Source organism: Galeopterus variegatus, unplaced genomic scaffold (assembly GCF_000696425.1).
Source record: "Galeopterus variegatus unplaced genomic scaffold, G_variegatus-3.0.2 Scaffold666, whole genome shotgun sequence".
NCBI classification, from domain to species: Eukaryota; Metazoa; Chordata; class Mammalia; order Dermoptera; family Cynocephalidae; genus Galeopterus; species Galeopterus variegatus.
Window position 1 is genome coordinate 199076 of NW_007726777.1, and position 11252 is coordinate 210327.

The window sequence follows — 11252 nt, forward strand, 5'->3', positions numbered from 1 at the left end:
CTTTTTTGTTGGTTTTTGTTGTTGTTGTTTTGTCGGTATTTGGTGGCTGGCCATCGCAAGGGTCAACCCTTGACCTTGGTGTTGCAACACTGTGCTCTAACCACCTGTGCTAACTGGCCAGCCCATTTTGTTGTTTTTGGGTGCGGTAACTCAGGCCCTAAACTCCCGTCTTTTCCTCAATAGCTGAATTTTTCGGCTAGTTTTCCAGATAATTGATTGAACTTTCCACTTTATTTTCTCTATCTAGCTATAATTTTTTTGTTTCCAAAGTAAGTATTAAAGTTTAAAGATACATATTAATTTTTTAATGTTACTTTTTCAATAACAAGAATTATCTTTGAAAATTTTTAGTTATGACTATATTTTCTTTAGGCACAGTACAAAAAGAAGGTGCTTTATCACAAGTCTCTAATGAAAGCCTCGATAAAGTGCAGGAAGTGGAGTCCCCAGTGTTTAGAGAGCTCCCAGGTGCCAAGGCTAATGATGACAGCACTGTCCCTCTCACGGGGCTGACTGGGGACACGCCTGGCGCTTCAGAAGGCACTTCAGCAGGAAGCCACCCGCGGGTGTCCTACGGTAAGAACGTCTGGAGGGCCAGGTATATGTGTGGTAGAAAGAGGTTCCTCAGCGGGTAAGCAGCCAGGCCTGGGTGTGGGCAGTCTGGTTTTAATGCACGAAGCATCCCTCAATTTTATGTTTGAAGAAAATTCAGAGGCTACAGAGTCCTCAGGAGACCATTCCAGAGTCAGCAGAGCAGGCTGACTCTTGCCCTGTGCTTTTCTTCCAAGAGCTGTTTACAGTGTCATCAGAAGTGCAAGGGCCTGTGCTGAGCTAGCTCCGCTGCACATGTGTGTCTTGCATACCATACCACAGGCGTTTCCAGATTGCTGAAGACTGGTTCACTTAGCTGGCTAAGGGAGTCTTCCTCATGGGGGACGCAGAGAGCTAAAACTGTAACAAAGGAGATGGTCCATAGAATCGCAGAAGCCTTAGAAAACATGCAGACCATCCTGGGGGTGTGCTTTGTGGGCAATGATGGGTGAGCACCAGTCCCTGCCCAAACCTGCCCAGGTGGCTCCCACATCCCTGCAAGGTGGGGGGCCCTGGCACCCACGTGCCATAGGTGCAGTCTCAGAGTCTGCCCAAAGGAAGCAAATTAATTTTGCCCTGCTGATCTGACAGACTGCCGTTGTTAGTCATGCCTGGCCTCTTAAGAAGCACCTGGAATATCTATGTCACGTGAACTGGGTTTTGTCTCATATATGAAGTTTTTCTAAGATGAGGATTCACCCTTTATTCTCCTTTTATCCATATCTAGAAACAGTAATTTCTGGAAGACACATTTAGCAGAATTTACATTTTATCAAATTTAAAATACCGTATTAGTAGTTTTACCCTTTTAATGTGTTTCCAAGTTCCTTTTTTTTTTTTCTTTTAAAATTTTAGCCATATTTACATGTCCTTTATGGTCAAGAAAATAAATTACATAGAAAAATTAAAATGCCATGAAACGGTAGGGATCATTTCCTAAAAGACATGGTTTATATTCAAAAGACTGAAAGATAAGACTCGTCTTCACTTTTTAGGGAGGGCGCTCTCCATGACTCACGGCTCTGCAAGGTCGCCTGTCTCCAACGGCACCTTCGGCTTTGATGGCCACACTAAGAGTGACGGCCACGTGTACCACACTGTGCACAAAGACTCGGGGCTCTACAAAGACCTGCTGCACAAAATTCACGTCGACCGCGGCCCGGAGGAGAAGCCTGCTCAGGAGAACGGCTACCGGCTGCTGCGCCGGAACAACAGCTACACCTGCTACACGGCGGCCATCTGCGGCCTGCCCGTGCATGCCACCTTCAAGGCCGCGGGCGCCCCGGCCACCGCAGAGGACAGCGAGAAGCTGGTGGGCGACACCGTGGCCTACTCCAAGAAGAGGCTGCGCTACGACAGCTACTCGAGCTACTGCAACGCGGTGGCCGAGGCCGAGATAGAGGCGGAGGAGGGCGGTGTGGAAGTGCAGCTGGCGCCTGCGCTGGCACAGCCGGGCCCGCCTCGGGAGGACGCTGCCGAGGAGGAGAAGGACGAGTGTGACACGGCCGAGGTCCACCTGCTGTTCCACTTTCTGCAGGTGCTCACCGCCTGCTTCGGGTCCTTTGCCCACGGGGGCAATGATGTGAGGTAAGCGCTCGTGCACTCGCCCAGCACATGTCCCTCCCGGGCGGCACTGGGACAGGGACAGTGTGTCCTGCAGGGGCACCCGCTGTGCGTGAGCCTCGCCAGAGAGAGGAGAGGCCCAAGAGGGGAAAGGGGGACTGTCAGGAGACAGCAGGGGGAGGGAGCCGGGGGAGGAGCCGAGCAAGGCGACAAGGGCCTTGTGGCTTTTGTTTTGGGACTGGAAACGGCTTGAGTGGGGAGACAGTGTCGCAGGGTTGTGCATCTGACCTGAAGGCAGACCAGCAGAAGTTGCCAACAGAGCGGAGATGGGTGTGAGAAAGACAGGGCGGGCTGAGGCCGCCCATGTGGCCTAAGCAAATCTGAGATGGGGTGACCACTGATCCGGAAGGGCAGCCGTGTGGAGAACGGCCCGGGCCGAGCAGTACGTGTGGGATTGGACATGTGTGGTTGGAGATGCCTGTGACACCCGCGCAACGGCCGCTGCGCTCAGGGGACAGCAGGCTGCAGAAGTGTGGAATCTGGAGGTCACGGGNCAACGGCCGCTGCGCTCAGGGGACAGCAGGCTGCAGAAGTGTGGAATCTGGAGGTCACGGGGGTTTCTTGGGAGATTTTTCACATGCATTCAGCAGTAACCCGGAAGCTGACATTTGTACCCCTTAAATCTTTTCTCTATTCGTTTAAACATTCCTAACTTGTTATTTAAAGGTGTTTCCGAAATTACAACAAAGTATTAAACTTCTAAGCCAATAATTTATCAACTTTTCATTCATTTAGTCAGTCAGCAAGGATTTACTGAGCACCTCCTACATGCCAGATGGCGCCTGAGCCTCCGGAGCTAGAAAGGAGAGTACATGTGGTCCGTGTCCTCAGCAGACGTGGGAGCAGGTGGCTGAAGCGCACTGCAGGGTACTGGGGCCAGAGCCGAGCCTGTGGGTAGACCAGAGAGCCCCAAGGGAGAGGCCACACTGGGTCTTGGAGGCTGAACAGGAGTTTGTCAGGCAGAGAACTGGGTACTGGCACTCTTCGCAGAGGAGCTGTTACATATTTGACTTCTCTTGTCTTGATTTCGTCACCTGTAAGTGAGGACAGCAGCACCTCCTCCCAGGGCTGTTGCAAGAGTGGACAGTATCAGTAAGGGTTCCATCTCAGCTGTGCTCACTGGCACCAGCAGCAGCAGCATAAGGCAAGCAAAGGCGGGGCACAGCCGGACAGGAGGACTGCCCAGCCTGCAGTCACGCGGTGCCGTGGCTCAGGGTGGAACCTGAGGTCTTCAGGAAGGAGTTGTGGGGGCCTAGAAGGCCTGAGTGGTAGGGTGCCACTAGGGAGCATCACTAGTTCAGGGACAGCTCCTGGGAGTCTCTCCAGACTGTACTCCCTGGGTGAGATGACTGTCGGGCCACACAGCTGGGGACAAACTTGAGTGACTGAGCACATTTCTCCAGTGGCAGCTTTAACCCCAGCAAGAGGGGCTCCACACCACCCGTGGTCTCTGTGGTCTTCCCCACACCACGCGTGCAGACTCCGTAGCTGCCTGATGTGGCTTTCAGTTACCCCACAGGGTGTAGTGATACCACGGACATTCTGAAAAGGGGGAGTTGGAGCAGGTGCCCCCCTCCTGGCTCAGCTCCATGCCAGGCCTGCTCTGTAGAAGCCTCCTGGAAGCCAGCAGCCCCAGGCATGAGCCTCTGCTCTCCCTTACTTGCTTTGTGGTGGCAGATGAGGCACTTGCTTTCCCAAAGTGTCAGTTTCCCGATCTGTAGACTGGGGGTAAAACTAGCTCCAACCTCGTAGTGTTTCCATGAGGATTATGTGAGCTGCTTTGTGTGACGTGCTCCTCACGTAATCAGTATCTGTGTATTTCCACCCTTCTATTATCATTATCACGCAGGGCTAATGTTTCTGTCCAAATCAGGAAAACATGCTGTTGTTGTCTTTTCACATTGTCCAGTTACCGAACTGTTTTCATACATTGTCCACCACGTGCAACTGCATTTCTGTTCTAAAAGAAGTCTTGCTGCCAGGCACTCTTGGGCACCTTAAGCCCTACTCAGTGTCACATGGGTGTTTCTGTGTCATTTTATTTAGGGCTCCAGATTCTGTTGTATCTCAGTAACTTCCTGTCTGCCTCCCACACCACACAACTTCCTCCTCGTTGTCAGGAATTCTTTATTGAAGGCCTGAAAGTGCAGAGTGTTATGAATTGGGTCTCTGTCCCTTAGGAGTTTTAACTCCAGTTAGGGAGATAAGAAAAACATATACATGGAAAAGTAACAAGCCACCCCAAAACAGTATTTCAAGTTCAGAGGAAGGGTCTAGGCAGTAATTGCCTCAGGTCAGAGTTTAGAGCAGCTGCTAGCAGTTTTGAGACTGGTTTTGAAGCTTTTGAGCGGGGTTGTCATTTGATGAAAGCAAGATTCTAGAAATAATAACAGTGAAGAGGGGCTTCTGTTCATTCAACAAAAGGTGATCAAGTTTGTCCCAGGGCTCAGTGCGGGACTATTTACAACCTATTCTAATCCTCTCCAGAACAACCCTTTGAGCTAGGTAAGCAGTGTCCTTCAGAGACAGGACCCAGGGTCACACAGCCAGAGAAGCAGACAGGGGGTTCAGTTCCTCGTGACGCTCAGCCCGCACGGTGTACACAGCACCGGAGCTGGCGCAGCAGTGAGCGCCTGCGCGTTGGTGCTCAGCGCGGGCTGCCAGGGGCCTGATGACGGCAGGCGTGTCCCTGGGGGAGCTGAGCTTGTTCTCCATCCACCTCCTGCCTCCTACTGGCAACATGACCTTGGCCTTGGTTTCCGTTTCTTGTCAGTAAATGGGAGTGACAGTTCCTGGTTTGCAGGGTGGTTGTGAGAATTAATGGTTAGCAGTAATATTTGTGATCCCATAGTGTGGAACTTGATATGTCTGCCCAAAATTGGTAGCTGACATTAGTAGCAGTAGCAGGGGGTGGCAGTGAAAATGGAAAGGAATTGCGGGAGGGAAAGGAAGAAAAAAATAACTGTTGGCGAAGATGTGGAGAAATCAGAACTCTTGTGCACACTGGTGGGAATGTAAAGTGGAGTTAACTGCTATGAGAAACAGTACAAAGGTTCCTCAAAAAATCACAACCAATTACCGTATGATCCAGCAGTCCTACCTCTGGGTATATATGCGGAGGAATTGAAAGCAGAGTCTCCAAGAGGTGTTTGCAGACCCGTGTGGCTGCATTACTCGCAGTAGCCTAGAGGTGGAAGCAACCCACATGCCCATCAGCAGCTGCATGAACAAACAAGAACAGGCCCGTGCACACAATGGAAGACTGCTGAGCCTTCAAAGGAAGGAAATTCTGGCATGTGCCACAACGTGGGTGAACCTCGAGGACATTGTGCTAAGTGAAATAAGCCAGTCATAAAGAGATACATGTTGTATGATTCCACTTATGTGGGGTATCTAAAGTAGTCAAGGTCACAGGACCAGGAAGCAGAATGGTGGCTGCCGTGGTTGGCCACAGGGGCCAGGGAGAAGCGGTTTAATGAGTGCGGAGTTTCCGACTTGCAAGAGGAAAAAGTTCTGAAAATCTCTTTCACAACAATGTAAATATACTTAACACTACTGAACCGTACACTTAAAAATGGTTAAGATGGTAAATTTTTGTTATGCTTTTTACCACAGTAAAAAAAAAAAAGTCATTTTTATAAACACTAGACCGTATATGTAAGCCACAACTACAGTAAGATGGCCTGTTCTCGAGACCGAGGGGTCACTGTGTATTGTGCATAGTGCTATTTTTGTATGTGTAATTAATCTTCCTTTTTTTCCAGTAATGCCATTGGTCCCCTTGTGGCTTTGTGGCTGATTTATGAACAAGGTGGAGTAATGCAAGAGGCAGCCACTCCTGTCTGGCTGCTGTTTTACGGAGGAGTTGGAATTTGTACAGGTCTCTGGGTTTGGGGGAGAAGAGTGATCCAGACCATGGGGAAAGACCTCACTCCAATCACACCATCCAGGTGAGCCAGTGGGTGTCACTGGGTTGATAGGGCGTGCCATTGAGGCCGCCGCAGAGCCCAGCTGTCATGGCTGTGGCCCTGACTCAGCTCCTGCCCCACCCACTCTTAGCAAGGCCACTGCAGCCTTTGGCAGAGGCTCAAGGGACCCCTTCCTGCTTTCACTTGCTACCTCCTGCCTCCTCACTGCACTCCCCTGCCCCCAGCCATAGTGGCACCAAGATGAGGGATAGGAGCATGAGAGAAGGAAGGAGAAGCTGAAGCCAAGCAGGATGGGAGAGAAAGAGGAAGCCGCCCTGCAGCCCCCAGCCCGCTGAGAGGTCCAGAGCACAGGTGGGGAGGGAGCAGGAGGCAGACTGCTCCGGGGCCCGGGGCCTGCCTTTCTCCAAAGCTCTCCGGCCACACCAGCTCCACCTGCCATCCTTCAGGGGTTACCTTGTATATCCTTCCTCTAGCTCAGCCAGATGGAGGCTGCCCCTGCCGTCCTAGGCGGGCTCTGGAGGCTTTGTACCTGGTCACCCTGTTGTATGTACCCTTTAGACACCTTAGGGGTTAGATCACAGAGCTACAGGCGAACTTTCAGATACAACTAACATTTGGAACCACCTGTTTATTGTAGGATATCTCTCCTCTCTTTTTAAAACATATTGATGCTTTCATTTTCCTTTTATCTCTAATTTTAAGTTTTCCCCCTTGATATTCATTTTAATAAAAGATTTTTTTAGTAGGCTGATTTGGAGAAAAATTAGTAATCTGAGAAAAATGCACTTTTTGGTAATAATTACTCATTTTTAAAAGGAGAGCATAGTTTTTCCTATGCCACTTTAGAAACGACTAATTTATCATCTTACTGCACAGCAAGAATTTCTGACCCAGTTACTACACACTTTTTTGAAAACCTATCAGAAAAACAAGGCTATCTGGGGTTGTAAACAGATCCCACGAAGTCTTAGTATGAGTGTGCCCTTGAGTCTCTGGTTCTGTCACTGTTGATCTGGCCCATCAGCAGTCCGCAGTCGACCCAGAGAATGCTCTAGCGAGACCGGGGCTCCGTGCAGGGCCAGGAGGCTGCGGAGCACGCCTGACACTGTCTTCCTGTGCTCGCTCCCACAGCGGCTTCACCATCGAGCTGGCCTCAGCATTCACGGTGGTGGTCGCCTCCAACATCGGGCTCCCGGTCAGCACCACGCACTGCAAGGTAGGCCCTCGCCAGGCTGCTGGCATCAGCCCAGAGTCACCAGGCCACGCTGACAAAAGCTGGCAGTGCTTTGTACACAGCTGTTTGTGGAAAAAAAAGCGTCTCAAGGCTTGCCGGGTCTGCTGGGACATTGCTAGATGTGGGCGCTCGCTTCTCTTGGGCCATGACTCTTGAGCTTCTCTGCTGCCCGACAGTGATCCCTTCTGTCGTCCAGACTTTGCTTTTTGGCTCAGAGCATAAGGGCGACCGCCTTGACTGGTGCTTCATGCTCTCCCTCTGTACTGTCATTGTCCACAGTGGGGTTTGCGCTGAAGTTGTGTGCGCGCTTCCGTGCTCATAGGCTCATGGGGGCACGACCCTTGGCTTCCACTTGTTGCAGGGACTGGGAGTTGACAGTGGAAATAGAAATAAACAGAAATCATCCCAGTGGAATTGTAAGACATGGTTGTTTCAGATTTTTTTTCCTTATATGATGTTCAAAGTGACTATATTACCTTACAGTAAATTCCAAGTTAGGGGTAATTCCTAGTAGGGATTGGTGTCAGACGCTGTAAACTCAGAGCCATACAGGAGGGAAGTCCCTGTCACAGTGATGGAACACTGGAGCTGTGCAGAGCCTTGCAGATTAAAAAGGAGGAAATAGGCTCCGGGAGGTCCGGGCAGTTAACGAAGGTCAGCCAGCTCCGCTAACCCAGCTCTGGCCGGGAGCTGGAGATAATTCTAAAATATCTTCAATGGGCCTCCTGTATGCAAAAATACTTGCCAACTTCCACAAAGCAAAAGCCACTTCCAGACTTTTCCTAGGTTCATTCATGTGTATCATTCAAGAATAACTCATTTGTACCTGCTCTGTGTGAGACACTATTCTGGGCACCAGAAGGAATATGATAGCCATTAAGACAGACACGGCCATGTACATTTACCTGTGATTTTAAAATTCCAACTGATGTGTTTATAAACAAATGCCAACCAAATGTGACTAGCTTAGTGCTTCGGGTAGTAAGGTCAGGCGGCATTTATGAGCATATTGTAAGTGGGCCAACTGCGTGTTTAAGACAGAGTTGGGACTCTGGCGTGAAGAATCAACCTCATTGGAAAGCAGCTTTTTATCTTTTGTTTTTAACTTTTTTGCTACAATATATAGAAAAACTCAATTTCCACAAAGTTTCATTATAAAAGTCACTGCCACTTACCGAGGGTATACAGAATGCCAGGCATTGTGCTCAGTGCTTTATACATGCACAGTATGTCATTTAATCCCCACAACCATGCTGGGAAATTGGAACTGTTATTCCCAATTCACAGATGAGAAAACTGAGGCTTCCAAGTTAGGTCACTTTGCCAAGATCATGCAATTAGCATATGGCAGAATCTGGATTCAGATCTTCACCGCATGCTCTCTCTCTCTTATTGTAGTCATAATAGTCATAACCATGGTAACCAACCACAACTAAGATGTGGGGAGCAGGTGTCTACTGGGCACTGTTCTGAGAGCACTATGCAGATTAACTCATTTAATCTTCTCAAGTAACTCTGAGGTGAGTTCTATTGTATATAGTGAGAAAATGGAGACACAGCAAGGTTAAGCAACATCCCCAAAATGACAGCTGGGGAGTGGGCAGACGGAGGCCCACTGCAGCTCTGCCCATTGGGTGCAGGGAGCAAGGCAGGGGACAGTGCCGTACACTCCCGCCACTTACTCACTGTTAGCTTCTAACTTAGATTTTCTAAAAATTACCACAGAAGCACATGTTCATGGAAATATTTCAAACAGTACAAAACCGTATGCAATGAAAAGTGACCACCTTCCTCCCTACCCAACCTCATTTCAGCTCACCAGGGTATGCAGGAGCACAGAAGAGAGGTATGCCATTAAATATATTCTTTTCCAAGGAAATAGGTTTTTAATATTTCCGTAGGCTTAGTGTTTTGGACTCCATTTAAATAAATGTTACACTGTCTTTTTAATGATTAACCCTACACTTAAGTGAGCCTAGTGAAGGCAACTTCTTTTCACACCTGTTGAAAGATCTCTTGAAATCAGCATGTTTGGTTTTTCTAGGTTGCTGTTACTTACTTACCTAACTGCATTACCATTTAATCTATACTACTGTATAAAGTGTTATAACTAACAATAATAATTTTGCTAATAACACCAAACTCTAGAATACAACTTAAAGAAACAGGTGAAAAGTATAAAATGCCTATAAGAAAACCTAAATTCTTAAATTTTATCTTTAAATGTTATTTCCCCTTCTACCAGCCAGCTGCCAAAAAACCAAAATGTTATTTCCTCAATATTTATATTTATAATGTAGTAAGGAGATGTTACTAAGGGATTTACATCCAGTTTGTACAGGACTTTGTGAATAAATGTATGTTATAATTGTCCTAAAATGTCTATACAAATCGTATGATAAGTTTTATTTCCTTAGAGCTGATACATTTTAGGATCCTTATTGTCACTTAAAACAAGTCTCCTTCACATGGGACTACAGTGGGATGTCATTTATAAAGTAGACAAAACAGAGCTCAGCTTGGATTCTAACCTATTTTGTTCGCTGTCATTGATCATGGACTTCGGGACCAATCTGAGCTTGTCACAAGAGCCAAGGACAGAATCCTGGCTCTAGGAAGCTCATAGCACAGTAAGAGATAAACAACTCTCATCAGAGTCCAAAGAATAGAGGTCACAGTCACCATCATCCCGCAACACTTATTCTCTTACGTTACACATTTTCTCTTCTGCACAGTGCCAGCTTGCAGAGGTGGGGTGAAATATGAGTGCCACAGGATGGTGTTAAGGATGGGCCCTGTGGGGGTGAAACCACGAATCTGGAAACATTCAAAGAGTATTGATGTCCACATAAAATTATAACTGAATTGCATCAGATTTTCAGAAATAACTATCCTGTGTTTCATTTTTAAGTTTCTTGCTTAACGCCATCCAATAGAAGGTAGGCAAAATTGGGAACTTGGCAGGAAAAAAGATCGAAAGTATTGTTTAAAATGAGCTTTTGAATTACCTGGGCAGATTTCACTTATTCATGCTTCCTTCTAAGTGTACATAGCTAAGCACATAGTTTAAATTTTGTTGTATCCTATTTAAAACATTTATAAAACCCCATAATATTATGTGATACAAATGTTAGCTAAATACGTAATTTGGAAAAGAATAATTAGAAAAATCATATTATCACATTTTATTCCAGAAGGTATATATAAGACAGTCTGCTTTGATGGTGCATTTTGCTCTCTATTTCAGTTTTTTATATTTTTGTATTTCAGAGGGCTCAGTTCCTTAGATATTTTCCAGCGATAATTCCTGTGATTAAGGTCAAAAGCCTTAATTTAAAAAGTAAAAACTAGCCTTGAAAATAAAAGTATCCTCAGATGTATGTTTCAGTAATTTGTTAATTGCTCTTCCCTTCTGTGAACCTTAATGAGCTTTAGTCTTTAGTCTGTGACCTCTACTGAATATGCTCATTTGTAAGCTCTTTACACATGATCTTAGCCAAAAGGCCGAGAAGCAATCATTTGTAAGCTCTTTAATAGGAATTCGGAGTGGCATTATCCAAAATGGTTTTTGTGGATTTTTTTTTGAGGCTGGTGGGTACAAGGATCTGAACCTTTGACCTTGGTTAGACCTCACCATGCTCTAACCAACTGAGCTAACCAGCCAGCCCTATCCAAAATCTTTTAATTCCATATTGGAGTTGATTGAGATTATTCTCTTTTGAGAATTATCCACATTGTCAATCTCTATTGATGACACCAGTAATTACCCAACAAGCCTTTGGATTTAGAACAGCATATAGGAAACACTACTGATTTTTAAATTTAGAATTATAATTTCTTATTTAATTTCTTTTCTTTCTTTTTTTTTTTTCCCC

At 46.9% G+C, this 11252-nt stretch overlaps 1 protein-coding gene across 4 annotated transcripts in view; it reads left to right on the forward strand.

The window, feature by feature from the left end:
* The window catches only part of SLC20A2 (solute carrier family 20 (phosphate transporter), member 2), a 96386-nt gene that overhangs the window by 76478 nt on the left and 8656 nt on the right, over window positions 1–11252 (forward strand). For all 4 annotated transcript variants that reach the window (XM_008571198.1, XM_008571200.1, XM_008571199.1 and 1 more), the window contains 4 exons: window positions 373–576; window positions 1587–2178; window positions 5979–6164; window positions 7275–7359. In XM_008571198.1, the coding sequence (XP_008569420.1) occupies window positions 373–576; window positions 1587–2178; window positions 5979–6164; window positions 7275–7359 (1067 nt within the window). The remainder of the gene's footprint in view (window positions 1–372; window positions 577–1586; window positions 2179–5978; window positions 6165–7274; window positions 7360–11252) is intronic.